Source organism: Ambystoma mexicanum, chromosome 1p (genome assembly GCF_040938575.1).
Source record: "Ambystoma mexicanum isolate Mex_15411 chromosome 1p, UKY_AmexF1_1, whole genome shotgun sequence".
Classification (NCBI taxonomy): Eukaryota; Metazoa; Chordata; class Amphibia; order Caudata; family Ambystomatidae; genus Ambystoma; species Ambystoma mexicanum.
The window spans coordinates 1,113,545,737-1,113,562,925 of NC_090921.1; the positions used below are offsets into that span (position 1 = coordinate 1,113,545,737).

The 17,189-nt window shown below is 48.6% G+C and overlaps 1 protein-coding gene across 1 annotated transcript in view; it reads left to right on the forward strand.

Annotated features, from left to right (window-relative positions):
- LOC138449053 (zinc finger protein interacting with ribonucleoprotein K-like) overlaps positions 1–17,189 on the forward strand; it is a 209,985-nt gene that overhangs the window by 43,112 nt on the left and 149,684 nt on the right. The window contains exon 3 of the mRNA XM_069604738.1: positions 15,149–15,259. Within this exon, the coding sequence (XP_069460839.1) occupies positions 15,149–15,259 (111 nt within the window). The remainder of the gene's footprint in view (positions 1–15,148; positions 15,260–17,189) is intronic.

The following is a 17,189-nucleotide window of genomic DNA, read 5'->3' on the forward strand; positions in this document are numbered from 1 at the left end:
ACGCTTTCTGATCCTGACCTTGTAGGTGGTGTTCTTTGGGAGGATCACCTGGGATGAAATAAGGCCCTGGGGAATGAGATGATTCCCTGGGATGAGACACAGTATTTGTCTTCCTCTAGGGAAGATGACTCTGCAATGCCAGAGTATGGGCCTCATTACGACCCTGGCGCTAATCGCCCGTCATTACCGCCATGGCGTAATGAGCGTTTACGCCGTGAGTCGATGGCGTAAAGAGCGCCACATTACGACCCATCGCGCACGAGCATTACGCCATGGCGGTAATGCAATTAACGCCATGGCGTAAAAGGCCCCTACCGCCATCGTTGAGTGAGCAAGGTGCCCTTCCGCCAGCGTAAGTAGCGTCCACCGCAGTTTGCGGCCACCGTAATCAGCGGCGGCCGTAAATTACGTTGGCCGTAAAAGGCCAAACCGGAAATAGCGTCATCGCGCCGGAACGGGAAGCATCCCGTCGGCCATCTTTAAAAACACAATCCATTGCCATCCTACCAAACAACACCAGACCCAACCCTGACACCTGTCCCAACCAAACAACCACCCATCCAACTCCCTGAAAATGCCGAAATGCGTCAAAAAAGCATGTGACCGCCAGCGCCAGGAGCGATTCAGCCGGGAGGAACTCTGCATGCTTGCAGAGACCCTGCAGGACAACGCAGGTGTTGTGTTCTCCCCTGAAATGACCAGGACAGCAATCGGGAGGAAGAAGGCCATCTGGGCCCTGGTGGCTGAGCGCGTCAGCGCGGTGGGGACCGTACCCCGCACCCCACAGCAGTGCCGGAAGCGCTGGGATGACCTGCGCATACGGGTCAGAGCGGTCATCTCAGCAAACCGCAACCTTGCCCAGGGAACCGGTGGAGGGTCGGAATCCCCCCTGAAACTCCAACCGTGGGAGGAGATCTGTGCTACCACCATCGGCATGGAGTCCATCGAAGGTGTTGGAGGGATGGAAAGGGGAGCCCCGACATCAGGCGATGAAGGTAGGTGCCTCTGACAAGACATGCCACAGTCACAGCAGTCCAATCATGTGTAGCACAAGGTTGCCCTAGAGTGTAAATGCAACACATATCAATACTGGCCATAGCCACATGCGAGCACCACCCTGCATACACTGCTGGCACCCGCATACCTGCGTCCACACACCACACTAGAAGGAGACACCCTGCATGGCACTGCCTGTAATCTGCCTCATCCACTGGCCAAAATAATGTCAACCATTGTCATTCCAAAGTCCGTAGACCCATCATTAACGGCCTCCCACCTTTGCTCCACCACAGGCACTGAATCACACCCAGAGGACCAGGACACCCCTGCGCCGAAGAGGGCGAAGTCCAACATCAACGTCCCTGCACCCTCAACCTCAGCTGCAGTGAGGCAGACCCCACGACAAGCAGGTCCCACTGCAGGCATACTGGAGGTCCCACCGGCAAGCACCCCTGTCGGCAGCAGGCCAGCAGCAGCTGCTCCACCTCCACCGACATTGCCTGCCACAGAAGGCAGGGGGTCAGCGGCCAGCAGCAACATCGGGGAGACAGCTGCAACAGCTGCATGTTCTGACTCGGACATGGAGCAGGAGGTCAGAAGCCCCACTGACCAACTACATTCCCCCTGTTTCTCTGACGCCAGCCCCCATGAGGGTGACACACAGGGGCACACTGAGGCAGAGGAGTGGCCTTCCACCCCATGCCCTGTCCACACTCCACAGGAGGGGAGCAGCCCCTCCATCACTCCACCTGCACTGGCCATGGGCCAGCACGGCCAGCACTCCCTAGAGGAGATCACTCAACGGCAGCATCAGCTGTCGGCAAAGCTGGATGTGCATGCCGCAGAATGTGTGGGGGCTGGGCCCAGCATTGAACAGGCCACGGAGACCCTAAGGGCCGAAGTGGCGCAGAGCACTGCCACCCTGAGAGATGCCATGCAGGCCATGTCAAGGGACATCTGTGCCGAACTTGCGGGCTTGCGTCGTGCGGTCACTGACCTCAACCACACACTACAGGAGCAGCATGCACAGGGGCAGCCAGGGACATCCTCCACTGCCAGTTCTGTGCAGAGCAGCCCCGTGCGACGGTCCGGACGCAACCTGCGCTCCACAGCCAGGGGTGCCCCGGGGGCCGGGAGAGGGGCCTTGTGAGGGACTGTGGACACTGTCACAGGCATCTGTAGACACCTACATGGGGTGTGTTGGGGTGTGCAGGGGGGAGGTGGGAGGGGGTGTGTTGGGGTGTGCAGGGGGGAGGTGGGAGGGGGTGTGTTGGGGTGTGCAGGGGGGAGGTGGGAGGGGGTGTGTTGGGGTGTGCAGGGGGGAGGTGGGAGGGGGAGTGACACGACAGTTTGTTTTACCAATACACTTTTTTCTTTCCTAAAAATAAATGTGTGGACATTTTCATTGCATATGTGTGCTTTATTGGTGTACAGTCCACAGTGTCCATGTACCAGAGTGCCCCAAGTGCAGTCTCCATGCGATGAACACCAGCCGTGTGTGCTAGAAGCAGTGGTCGATGATACTTTGGCGCATGGCACGCCCCTCCTGTGCATCGCCTCCTCCATGTGGTGGCGCCCCATCTGCACCCTCCTCATCCTCATCGTCAGGTGGTTGCAGTTCTGCGTCAGGGGGCAGGGGCACATTCCGTCTGACGCACATGTTGTGCAGCATGACACATGCCATGACGATCTTTGCCACCTTCTCATGGCCATACAGGAGTGCCCCACCAGACCTGCTGAGGCTTCGGAACCGTGCCTTCAGGAGGCCGAATGTCTGCTCTATGGCCACACGAGTACGTGTATGTGCATGTTTGGAGTCCTCCTCGTGCTGGTTCTGCGGGTTCCGGACTGGTGTGAGGAGCCACCTCTTCAGGGGATAGGCTGCATCACCTGTATGTAGGCGAGAATGATTGTGTCAGTCATGTTGTCTGATCAGGAACATGGTGTTCAACCCTGGCTGGCATCGAACTGTTACCTTGGCTAACTTCTACATGCACTAATTGATTCACACAATGCAACCAGTATATGCTCATTGCTGCCATGGCCTGTTTTGCATGCCATCACCCTATGCATGCAGTGGGGTTGTGTGCATTGTGGGTGCCCTTCCTCTGTCTCCGTTCTCTGTGTTACTCACAGCCAGGTGGAGTATGCATCATCCCCCCCCCCCTTTCTGCCAGGTGGAGTATGCACTGGTACGTCATTCCCATGCCCACTTCCATGACATTGCACTCACCGAGTAGCCAGGATCTTGGGCCTGCATGTCGCTCCATGTAGCGTGGTATTGTGGAGTTCCTCAGGACCATAGAATCATGGGTTGATCCGGGGAATCTGGCACAACAATGTGTGATGATCATGTTGGAGTCACAGACCATTTGCACGTTGATTGAGTGGAACTGTTTCCGGTTGCGGTACGGTACCTCCATGGCACGTGGAACCACCAATTCCACATGGGTGCAGTCGATGGCACCAATGCATCCAGGTATGCCGGCTAGTGCATGGAAACCCACTTTGGTGTTTGCTATCTCCTGGGCAGTCCGTGGTTATGAGATGTGGTCGCCTGTGTGCTTGAGGAGGGCATCGAGCGCTTGGATGAGTGTTCGTGAGAATAATGGTTGTGAAATGCCATGCAGGTGCCCCACTGTGTGCTGGTAGGTGCCTGTGGCCAGGAAGTGGAGTACAGCCACTACCTTCAGTAGGGGGGGGATGGCGGTTGGACTTGCTATCATGCTGACGGTGTCGTCGTGCGTCATGTCTACGATGGCAGTGATGGTGTCCCGGTCCAAACGGTACAGGGTGTGGATCTGCTCAGCAGTGAGGTTGTTTGGATTGGCTCTGATGCGTGGGATTGGGGGCTGCCTGCGTGGTGGCACTGGCTGTGCTGGTGGGGCTTGCTGGGCCTGCCTTGCCCTCCTTCTCCTCCTGCGTCTCCTCTGTGCTGCCTGTTGTTGTTGTTGCTGTTGTAGTAGCACATGCATTGCTACCAGGTCCTCCAGCCCCAACATTGCTAGTCGTATTGGCATCATTGTGGAGTGTGACTGGGTGTGGTTAGGGGTGGGGTGTGCTCTTTTTGTACTCCCCTGAGTCTGTATTGCCTTCACCTGTGCTGTTTCTGTGCACCTGTGGCAGCTGCATACACTTGACATGGCCCTTTACGGTTGGTTCGCGATGGCGTTATTTGCACCATGGCGGTAAGGTACTTAGCGGCCTCGGTGATGGCGCTAGGTGCATGTCCGCTTGGGTCGGCATTCGCGTTCCTTTCCGCCATGGCGCTAAGTACGGTGTGGGCGGTCGCGTGCGCGCACCCTTGGCGCAGTTAGCGGCAGCGTTAACTACGATGCCGCTATTGGCATCGTAGTTTACGGTCACGAGTCATGATCGGACCTGGCGGAAAACGATGGCGGTAACCAGTTACCGCCATCGTTTTTCACTTAGCGCCAGGGTCGTAATGAGGCCCTATGTCATGGCTTGTTATAATAACCATCTTGCTGTTCCTCAAAATACACATATAAATAGATTAAATAGATGTGAAAACAATCACAAACTCCTAGGCCTTGGGAGAAATCAAAACCCTTCTAAAATGCGGGAGATCTGTAAAGTTGAAGACCTCCCTAGCACCCAAAGGTACAATGAAAGGAAATTTGTGAATAACACTTGCTTAAAATAATTGCCTTTCCCTTCTCAATCAAGGATAATGACATATTCTTATGCTGTTCCTTTAAAGAATGTTATAAAGAACAAACTAGGGTTTGAAAGTAAAACATCAGAAATAAGAAAACCTAATTTTGCCATTAAGGACTTCAAGTCCCATAATTCCTTAAGTACCGGGACAAAGAAGAGGGCTGAAAAGGTACAATGTTGCAGGAGTAGTCAGCTCATTAATGCAGATGACCCACACCTGAGGGAGACAGAGAGGCTTAAAAAGCCCCCACAGGGGCAGGCCATAGAGTTGGCATTGTTGGTGAAGAGCAGAGGAAGCCAGAAGCAGCGTGGCTCGTGCTGGCAGCCCAGGCAGAAGCTGGAGGAGAGAGAAGACACCAGAACCACTGCTTGGCAGAATCAGCTGCCGGTCCTTAGAGGGTCTGTGTCTCCAGAAGTCTGAAGTGCAAAGGTTGTGTAGCGGGAATCATGCAGGAGGAAAGCTTACCTCCTGGTCTGCAGAGGCTGCGCCGCTGGAAGCGTGCAGGAGGCCGTCTCAGGTGGCTGGCGTGCACCTGAGTGCCTTGAGGCTGTCTCCGGTGGCTGGCATACACCTCAGTGCCTTGAGGCTGTCTCTGGTGGCTGGCGTACACCAGAGAACCTCAGGAGCAAGAGGAGCTCTAATTGTAAGTGTTGTGGGCAAAGGCGGACTAACAGAAGCAGTTTGCTGGGTTGCAAGGACCCTCAGCAGCAGAAGTCCTATGAGCGGCAAGGGAAAGGGAGGCGCACATCTTACCTGGTGAGTTCACAAGCTGTCAGTGACCCCCGAGCACTCTTTCCCCGCTCGCGTGTAGAAAGCGGGCATTCGGCAAGTGAGCAACGCTTGCGTAGAAGTAAACATAGTTCACAGAATGGTTTTGAATATCAAACTATTGCAAAGCAGCAGAAGCAGCACTCGCGTCTGAGTGAAAGTGATTCCCAAGTTAATTTTGAATACCGAACTAGGGACAATGCAGCAAAAACATATTACAACAAAGCCACATGACTGTAACCTTGAGTCTGTGGAAAACACAGCAACCCAAGGGGGCGACTGTGTTACAAGTTAATGTCTTTAAGAATTACCCAAGCCAGGAGAGACTGGAACCAAAGCAAATACAATCTAGCCAATATCGCCAACAGCTGAAGGGGGCTAATGCAAGGCCTATATGCCTGGAAACATGTTGCCCATACTGGGTACAACATATGGTACACGCTGGGATAAACCCACAATGCCAAAACCAAGGAAGAAGCAGGAAGAGACACTATTCCTATCAGCAGCCCTCCAGATAAGGTGTGTATCTGGCCTTTTTACACACTTAATTACTGTGAATACAGCACCATTCTTTTTCCTATTCTTATCCATTACAAGGCTATTTTTGGCAGCACCCCATAAATCACAGAGTTCACTGCTGACATCCAACTGGTTTGAGTCATGATCTGTTTATTTAAAACTTTCCTGTGTTGGTTATTTCATGTAGCGAATACAGAGTCTGTAAAGTGTAACACTTAGAAATAAATTAGTGTGTGTTTTTCACTTTGTTCAAATGCTTTGATTTTCTGTGTAACTATTTAAGAATTTTGCATCACTAATTGCAAATTGTTTTGACACTTTAGGAAGTTCCATTAGAATTGGCATTCTTATTGAGTCTGATTTTGAAGATTGGTGTAGCACAGTGTAAAAGTGTGTTCTAGCATGGGCTGCATTTTTGTGGTGTTTATCACTGCTGTTTTCATTTGTTTTAATAGAGGCCACTGTGCTGAAGTATAAGTTTGTCAAGTTTACTAGTGATTTGCATAGGCATTTCATACCAGGTTTTCTCTTTATCTCCCAAGCACATCAATGGCATTTAATACTTGCAATTCAGTGCATGTAAAGCATTTGCTGTCATGTCGCCGTCTTTTGATGGTCGCTGGCCGTTATGGAAGGCTTGGCGTTGGCGGCGCCATTAGATTGTTCTGTGTTTTTTCCTTTCACTTCCTGGTTTGACGGTCTAGTCTTTTTCTCTTGTTTCTGTATTTAACCACGCCCTCCCCTGGGTTCTGTGCGTTGCAACTTTGTTTCCTTTTCCTGGTTGCTGTGCTACTTTGTTTTCCGTGCCTTTTCCTGTTGTCATTTTCCGCGGAGTATATCGCGGTTTCCTTTCACTCAGCTTCGCCCCCTTCCTTCCCTTTTTCTGCCTTTCCGTTCCCTCGGTCCTCTTACCTTTCGGGGTTTCTCCTCTCCTTCCTTTCACCCGGATCTCCTTCCTGGTTCCTGGCGGTACTTCCATTCCAGTCCCTCGCACTGCTCCTAGTTCAGTATCAGCATCTCCGGACTTTCCAGCCTACGGCCGCACCGAGAGACTTACCTTGATTCGCCTGCTCCGGTATTTTCCTGCATTTCCGGGCTCTCCAGTCATCGCTTCCTGCACAGCATCCGGACCAACTACATCGTAGAGAGGTTTTTTTTAGCTGCTGCTTTTTTCCTCTCGCTTTGGTTTCTGCGGTACGGGGGCCGGTTGCTTCCCTGTTTATCAGGGGATCAGGGTGGCTTCTTCCCGCGGACGGCCGTACCTCTTCTCAAAGAAGAAGAAGCCCAAGAACAAAGCCTCCAGACGAGAAACCGTTTCGAAAGAGACAGGTAAGGAGAAAGGGGAGTTGGACGTTGAATTATCAGATTTGGAGGATAATCCGCTGGTTCCCATCATTCGTGACAGTTTGCAACGCCAGAAAGAGATTACAATGTCTATTCCGGAACAGGTCCAAGAGCTGCTCACCGCAATGCAGAATGTAACATTAGAATTACAGGCTGTGAAGGCCGAAAACGCTGCTTTGAGACAGCGAGTCGACCACTTCGAACAGTCCCGGAGTGATCTGCCTCCCATGCCCTTAGCCTGCGGTAAATATGATGGCTCACCTACTAGATTTAAGGAATTCATGGAGGCTTGCATTATCTATTTCACCTTCAGACCTCAGACATATGCCTCGGATACAGCCCGCATAGGGTTTCTGATTTCTAACCTTACGGGTAACGCTCTTTCCTGGGCTACTCCGCTTGTGACCGGTGTCAGCCCGTTGCTACACGATTACGCCGGTTTCACCGCCCAGTTCAAATTGGCCTTCAAGAGGCAAGAGACAGCGGTAGTCGCCAGTGAACAGTTACTGGACATTCGACAGGGAAGCTCAGATCTTCTGTCCTACATCTCCCGCTTTAAAAGGCTGGCTGCAGACGCAGGCTGGCAAGAGAACGCTCAGTATACCATTTTTCGCCGAGGATTAAGGGAAGACCTTAAAGATGAATTAGCAAGGGTAACCAGACCAGCCACTTTAACCGACTTGTGGTCTACAGTGGTTCAGCTGGATTTCCGTCTCTCAGAACGGCGGTCTGAACGTCGAAGACAGCGTGGATTTCCTGCTACGCCTGATCCTGGGATTACCTCTCCTTCTCCTACCTGTATGTGGAAAGAAGAGCCAATGCAAATCGGAACTACTCGAGGGCCACTCACCTCGGAAGAAAGAAGAAGACGCAGAGAGAACAACCTGTGTATGTATTGTGGGTCTAACCAGCATATTCTTAGAGACTGCCCTAATGTACCACCAAGACGTTCGGGAAACGCCAGTCCTCGGAGATAGTAGGGACAAGTTACCGAGGGGGATTTCCTGGTCCCTTCGTTTCTTTATCAGTCACACCCATGCCTACTACAGAAGACAACCGTCTTATGGTAGTCGGAGTAGAGTTATGCATCTCTCAGCAGTCCTATGAGGTTCTGGCTCTACTGGATTGCGGTGCTGCTGGCTGCTTTATGGACTTGGTTTGGGCGGAAAAGGTCGGTATTCGCCGTTTGCAGAAAGACGAGGACCAAAAGGTGGAAGGTGTGGATGGTAGACCACTCAGCTCGGGTCTTATCACCCATACCACTTCTCCTATGCAGATGAAGATCCTACATCACAACGAAACCATTCAATTCGACCTTATCCGAGCAGCACATTTTCCAGTAATCCTGGGAATCTCTTGGCTTCGGAAGCATAACCCGACCATTGACTGGACAAAGAATCAACTGTCATTTACTTCAACATTTTGTCGTCGGTCATGTTCTTCGCAGACCACGCATACCTCTGTCCACATTTTTCCAGATATAACCTCCAGTTCAGATATATTGAAGGTAAACAGCATCCCTAAAGAATATCTCCGCTATCAGGAGGTGTTTACAGACGATGGCCCACAGGAGTTACCTCCTCATAGACCAGAGGATTGTCAGATTATTCTCCAGCCCAATGCTGTTGTTCCTTTTGGACGAATGTTTTCTCTTTCTCTCAAGGAAAAGAAGGCTCTCAAGGAATATCTGGATTCTAATTCACATCATGGCCTGATCCGACCTTCATTCTCTCCCGCTGGGGCTTCACTTTTTTTTGTTCCAAAGAAAGGTTCCAGTGAACTTCGTCCTTGCATTGATTATAGGGGCCTAAACCAAGTCACGCTTAGGGATAGGTATCCCATGCCACTTATCGGAGACATTCTGGAAGCAGTCCAAGGGGCGACCGTTTTTTCCAAAATCGATTTAAGAAGAGCCTACCACCTTTTGCGGATACGAGCAGGTGATGAATGGAAGACGGCCTTTCGCACTCCCTTCGGACACTACGAATATTGTGTCATGCCCTTTGGCCTGGTCAACGCTCCATCGATATTCCAAAGATTCATGGATCGCATCTTTTCTGATCTACTTTTCCATTGTACCGTCGTTTATCTTGACGACATTCTGGTTTATTCTAAAGACGCCCAGCTCCATTCTGATCACCTCCACCAAGTTCTTCAAAGACTGCGAGACAATCTACTTAAGGCCAATGCTGATAAATGCATTTTTCAAGCCTCGGAGGTCAACTATCTTGGCTTTATCCTGTCTTCGGAAGGAATCCGCAAGGACCCCACTAAGATTGACGCCATATTGCAATGGCCTACACCCCATTCCATCAAAGACGTCCAAAGGTTTCTAGGGCTAGCCAATTTTTATCGCAAATTCATCCAAGGTTTCTCGGATCGTGTTCTTCCCATTACGAGGCTGTTAAAAAAGTCTTCAATGCCCTTTATCTGGTCATCTGAGGCAAACCGAGCTTTCCAACGACTTAAGGAGGAATTCTGTTCTGCCCCGGTACTTCGTCAACCAGATCAGAATCTAAGATTCATTGTGGAGACTGACGCCTCCTCTGCGGCGATTGGTGCAGCTCTTCTACAGGAACATGAAGGTTTGGAGTATCCTGTTGCCTACATGTCCAAGACACTGAATGACAGCCAGACACACTATTCGGTGATAGAAAAAGAACTCCTGGCCATGAAATCCGCATGCGAAGAATGGAGACATCTCCTACAAAGAGCAAACCATCCCTTTGAGATAAGAACTTACCACAAGAATCTTAAAATCCTACAAAAGATGGAATGTGTCAACTCCCGTCAGGCTCGCTGGGCGCATTTTTTCTCCCAATATGATTTCACATTGACTTACTTACCAGGTTCCAAGAACATACTAGCCGATGCCCTTTCTAGAAAGCCGTATCCAGATGTGTCTCAGAAGGAATCTCCCGGTCTCATGCTTCCTGAGGTCAAGGTAATCTGTTCGGTGGAGTCTTTCTTAGAAAGGGTCCGCAAGGCCACGCGGTCCACCTCTCCTCTCTCAAAGGACCTATCCATTCAAGATGGTTTATGTTTCAAGCAACAGCGATTGTTTCTGCCTGACAGATTCAACCGTCAGTCGGTTTTAAAGTGGTGCCACGACGATCCAGCGGCAGGACACAGAGGTGTTAAGAACACTTTGGAATTGCTTCATCGCAGGTTCTGGTGGCCCGGTATGGCCAAAGATGTCTCAACCTACGTCAAATCATGTCCGGTATGCTGTCGATCCAAACATTGCACTCAAAAGTCGATTGGTTTTCTCCAACAACAGGACCTTCCCAAGAGACCCTGGAGCCTTATATCCACAGATTTTATTGTGGATCTGCCACCCTCGGAAGGTTGTTCATGCATCATGGTAACAGTCGACTGCTTCACTAAGATGGCACATTTCACTCCCTTGGCTGGTCTTCCCACTGCCGCAGAGATGGCGGCTGTATTTGCCAGAGAAATATTTCGCCTACATGGTACTCCAGACAAGATTATTTCTGACAGAGGTTCTCAGTATACTTCAAAGTTCTGGAAGGAGCTTTGTGTGAGACTGGGAATGGAACGAGCTTTGTCATCTGGTTTTCACCCACTGACTAACAGGCAGACTGAAAGAACCAATGCTACGCTGGAGCAGTATCTTCGATGCTTCACGAATGCCCAACAGGATAATTGGGTTAGTCTGTTGGTCACGGCGGAATTTGCCTATAACAATGCCAAACACAGTGCCACTGGTCTCAGTCCTTTCTTTTGTTCCTATGGTTTCCATCCCAGCTTTATTCCTTCTCTCTCCTTTCCTCCTTCTACCACTCCGTCTGTGGATGCCCTGCTTACCAGTATCTCGGAGGCTCACAAGTCTGCTACAGGATGTTTGCGGGCAAGCAGTCTTCGGTATCGATCATACTGCAATCTTAAGCGCCAGCCTGTTCCGGCATGGCGGAGGGGCACCAAGGTCTGGTTATCTACTAGGTTTCTGCCTCGCTGGCTTCACCCCTCTAAACTGTCTCCCCGGTACCTGGGTCCTTTCCCTATCCTTCGCTAGATTAACCCCGTGGCTTTCCGCCTCCGGTTGCCCAAACACATGCACCGTCTCCATCCTGTGTTTCATTCCTCTCTCCTGAGGGAATGTAGGGGTGATCCCTACCATCGTCCTTTGCCACGGGACCCGGTCCCCAAGGTGGTTCCTTCCGATGAGTATGAGGTGGCCTCCGTTCGTGACTCCTGCTATCGGCGGGGTCGCTTGGAGTATCTCATCCACTGGAAAGGGTACCCCCGCTCGGAGGATTCCTGGGAACCGGTGTCTCATGTGCACGCTCCGGCGTTAATTCAGCGGTTTCACCGTCTGTTCCCGGGTAAACCGGGGGGGGTGCCCCTTGGGGGGGGCATACTGTCATGCCGCCGTCTTTTGGTGGTCGCTGGCGGTTATGGAAGGCTTGGCGTTGGCGGCGCCATTAGATTGTTCTGTGTTTTTTCCTTTCACTTCCTGGTTTGACGGTCTAGTCTTTTTCTCTTGTTTCTGTATTTAACCACGCCCTCCCCTGGGTTCTGTGCGTTGCAACTTTGTTTCCTTTTCCTGGTTGCTGTGCTACTTTGTTTTCCGTGCCTTTTCCTGTTGTCATTTTCCGCGGAGTATATCGCGGTTTCCTTTCACTCAGCTTCGCCCCCTTCCTTCCCTTTTTCTGCCTTTCCGTTCCCTCGGTCCTCTTACCTTTCAGGGTTTCTCCTCTCCTTCCTTTCACCCGGATCTCCTTCCTGGTTCCTGGCGGTACTTCCATTCCAGTCCCTCGCACTGCTCCTAGTTCAGTATCAGCATCTCCGGACTTTCCAGCCTACGGCCGCACCGAGAGACTTACCTTGATTCACCTGCTCTGGTATTTTCCTGCATTTCCGGGCTCTCCAGTCATCGCTTCCTGCACAGCATCCGGACCAACTACATCGTAGAGAGGTTTTCTTTAGCTGCTGCTTTTTTCCTCTCGCTTTGGTTTCTGCGGGACGGGGGCCGGTTGCTTCCCTGTTTATCAGGGGATCAGGGTGGCTTCTTCCCGCGGACGGCCGTACCTCTTCTCAAAGAAGAAGAAGCCCAAGAACAAAGCCTCCGGACGAGAAACCGTTTCGAAAGAGACAGGTAAGGAGAAAGGGGAGGTGGACGTTGAATTATCAGATTTGGAGGATAATCCGCTGGTTCCCATCATTCGTGACATTTGCATTGAAACACATTCAGCACCTGCTCATAGGAAACCCTAAATCTGCACTTTCCACCCTATCTTCCAAAATCAGGTTTGCATACATTTAAAAGGAACCATACCCTCATTTTTAAACTAAACTATATTTATTGATGGAAAATGTATTTCCAGCCTGTATCGCTTATTATTGATATGACAAATTCCAAATAAAAAGGAGAGGAAGAGCAGTTACGAACCTAGGAGACACAGGATAACAAAGGGCTGAAGTTGGGGCAGACAGAACATAGAACGCAATGGAAAGGAGGCAGAGCCAGAGTAATACAATGTGAGAGAAAACAGAGGAATTAATACGAGCGAGACGCCTTGGAGTTACAGCAATGGAGACAGCCAGACAGAGAAGAGAAACAGCAATAATAGTATTCCAAGACAGGATATGCAGAGCGATACAAAGCAAGAGACCACAACATCAAGCATGGAAACACACAATAGTGAGAGGTAGAGCAACCAAGTGGGAGACAGGGAAAAAAAGTAGCAACAGGAAGGGTACAGCCAAAACATGAGGAAGAAGCCATGAAACATAGGTAAAGAGGCAGCAACAGTCAGAGGGGAAAGACATAGTAGTGATGATGGTAGAGAAAGGGACTTTATTTATGAATACTCGACTAGTTGCTATATGGTTCTGTAGCTATAATACATTCTTAAGATGTCCTGTGTCCTAATGTCATGAAGATGCATCTGGATAGCACACCCCTACAAGTTATTGCGTGAGAGCATTTTCAACAAGTGTAATACATTATTTGAAGCCAGATAACTTGAAATACGACTTTATGCACACATTGGATGGATGTCCAACACCTTTTAATCTCTTGCAATGGTGAATACTCATTTTTACTCTCTTGAATACCCAGAAGGAGAGGAGCATCATTTGCAGAAGAGTGTTGAAAAGCACCAATGTGAATCTTGTTTTCCCTGAAAAGTTGTTGAAAGTTTTGAAGCTGCAATTTGTTGAATGCAGTGAAGCTGTTGCAAATCTTTTGTCTGTTGTTCTTAACCCCAAAAACTCTAGTTGTGAAACACTGTTCGGGTGGGGGAGTATACCTGTATGGCAAACCTTTGGAGATTGTAGGCCTGGCATGGAAGTAGGCCAGGTGGTCCTTACAGAGTCATTTTACGTTGTTGGTGGTGCTAAAGGAGCAGCCGTGCACGGCTGTTGCAGAGAAGTTGTTTTTCTTTGAGTTATCAGAGTGGCAAATCATCCTGACCACAACAATCGGTGTTGCTATTGAGTAACTGAGAAACTGTTTAAGGAAGAAGAAGAGCTGTATATCTTCTGTGTTGGAACTTTCTGTTGACAAGTTGAAGTTGCATCGACTGCATCGAACTGTACAGCACCAAATGAAACATCACATCACCTACTACTGCAACGCGAAGCGCTTAAAGACCAACGCTTAATATTTTATAAGAAATACATATGGTAGCAACACAGGCCCGAGAGTCTGGAATATGTGCTGGTCTAGAATTCCTTACCACTTAAGTAAATGCCTGTTTCAGTTTTTTATGTTAATTGGGCTGAAGGAACAGAAAGAATGGTAGGAATAGCTAGCAAACTGATGTAATGGTATTTTTAATATATTTAACATAATATAGTTAACTTGTGATTTAGAGCGAAAAATAACTTTTCTCTTTTGCAAGAACTGTAAAAAATGATAATGTCTATTTTGTATCCATGTACTGTTAAATTTTATTTTATTTGTGAATTTTACTGTGAATTAATGAGTTAATGAATTTGTGTAAAGCTTTAACGGATTTAAAAGCGGAAAGCACAATAAAAGTATTTAAAAAAATTGAACTTTATTCTTTGTTGCAAACTAGGATTTCCTTGTGTTCCTTTCTTAGAATGCGAAGCAGAATTACGTTTAAACTTGGGCAAGGGGAGCTTGCCAAGGTTGTGAAGAGAGACTGTGATTACATTGTGAATTCAATCATTATTGTTTTGAACTGCTATGCATTTCCTTATTTGTTATATGTATAAGTGAGAGGGACAGATATCCTTTGTTAAAGTGTTTCCTTCATTTTATTTTAGGCAGGGAAATCCTTGTCCGGATAGGGATAGTGAGGCGTTCATCGAACCTTTGAATATAATAAAATGGCATTTGTTGAGAGATCTTCAGAACGTGGTCTGCCTCACATTTCAGACCCCTCATACATTGATTTGCACTTGGTATTTCTTGAAACTGGGAAGTAGAATATGCCCCTTTCACACCTGGGCTTCGACTATTGCTCTCCTTCGGCACCTGCCTCTCCTTCTCTCTGTGCATCTAGCACTGGAGGTCCACTGTCCTCTCACATCTGCTTCTCCCTTCTTCTTGCTTTATCTGGGGTTGCCTTGCTCCACTCCTTCCTCACAACTTCCCCCTGCATCCGACTTTGCAAAAGCACACTACCCTCTACCCAGGGTTAACCTTCTTGACTCACTGCCCCCTCATTACTTTGTACCCCATATTTCCTCTGCACCTTCTGGCTCCTCTCTCTGCATGCCCGCTACTTCACTTATGAGTCCCTGGTGGAATGCTTGTTATTATGAAACCTTGTTCTTCAGGGGACTTTATTGCAGTCTTTCATAATTTCGCATTATTAACAACTTGTTTCCTTCTCAAACAAGGCCCTGCTGTTGCCACGTCTGTCTTTTCATTAAAATCCAAAGAAAATGATAATCCAAGTGTAGTGAAAAAGAAAGACTCTGATGGAAAAAAGAGTGTTAATCATCCTACAGGTGAGTGAAAAGCAAAGGCATGTTTGTGTTTCCAAAGCTCTTGCACTGTGTGTGCACTAGTTCATGCATTAACAGGAAAGCAGGAAAGATGGCATATACCACATACATATACCTACTCCAGCTACTTTCGGAGCAGTATGCAATACATCTTGATTGAATACTCCTTTTCTCTCCAGACTAGCAAGGTTTGACCTAAAACATTATTACCACACAAGCAAACATTTTGGCTAATTTGCATACCCTTGATGAATTTTTATATGGTTGAATTGATTGATTTGGTTTGATTGATTGATTTTGGTTATTTGTAATGCGCATGAGACAGACTTAACCGTATAAAGGCACAGGTGTTAAACTGGTTAGCAACTAGAGCAGGTGCACAAACATCAGCACTCCCCTCAGCTCCTCACAGGCCACTCCACGACCCCTAGCATCTTTATCTAAAAAGAAAAGTCTTAAGGGCCTTTCGGAATTGGTAGAGCGTTTTAGAGTCTCAGATCTCTTTAGGGATGCTATTACACAGCCGAGGGCCAAAGACTGCAAACCTTCTGTCTCCCCTGGAGACACAGGCTGATGGAGGGACAGTCAACAACAGCTTGTCTTTGGATCGTAACGTACTGGTTGGCTGGTAGTAGGAGATTCTATTTCTCAAATACTCCGGGGCCAATCCATTTAAGCATTTGAAAATCAGGCATGTTACATTAAACTTAATATGGTGTTCCACCGTCAACCAATGAAGTGATTGGCACAGGTGGGACACATGGGCGTAACGACCTAAGCGGCCAAACAGATTCTTTGGACGCCGTAATGAGGTGTTTGGGCCCAAACAAGGCCAGCTCTGTTTTGGATGCGTTCAATTGTAGTTGGTTTTTGGACATCCATTGACTAATATCCTCCAGACACTGCTTGACATTATAGAAGGTGTCCTCTATGTCATCGATTTTAATAAAGATCTGCGTATCGTCAGCATAGGAATGCTAATTGACACTGTGCCTCTTCAAAATCTCTATCAGTGGTCGCAGGTACAAATTAAAAAGAATGGGTGACAGCGAAGACGCTTGTTGGACTCCGCACCCCATCCCAGTGGGCTCTGAAATATATTGCCCAAATTTTACCTTTGACGATTGGCCAAAAATGAGTCAAACCACATAATGGTGTGTTCTGAAACCTTACCTATTAGGCGGTTAAGCAGGATGTGGTGATTGACCGCGGACAGGTCCAACATCATCAACAGTGAAAGTCCTCCCTGATGCCTCTGATCTGCAAAAGAACTTCCAGTGATTAAACTTTTTTGTGTGTCGTATTAGCTGAAATGTCCTATTCCTATGGATTGTTTCCTCCCACAGATTCCTCATTTTAGATATATATATATCCATATCCTGCTTTGCAGTCTCTGACATTTCTTCCACAGAAGAGGCCACTCTGTGGCATCGAGTCGATGTCCCTCGTTGGTTAAGCTTCCGGTGTTCGGACGTGGCATCAATGATAGTATAAATAGCGTGCACTGCGCCCATTGCCTCATTTCCTTTTTTCATGCACAGCACACTTTCGAAGCGGTTCATCTCGCCTCAGGAAATCTCTTGATTAACATCTTTACCCTTTTTTGAGTAAAATCTTCATCATGCCTATGGCAAATATGGCCTTCAAGAGATGTGCAGACTGTGACTGGTCCACCAGGATTTGTCTATGGTGCCTCAGCGAAGAACATGAAGTCATTGAGTGCGGCTTCTGCCGATCGATGACCAGCAAGGCCTTGAAGAGGGAAGACATTGGAAACGGTCAAGATCCACGAGCGATTCTGTCATTCTTCGTCATCATGGAAGAAGTCGAAGAAACCACTGTTCCTTGTCCTCTGACCCATCACCTGACAAGCGTCAGGTACATTTTCCTGATAAGACCATTTCTGCAGCTGAGTGTGAAAAGTTCATAGAAA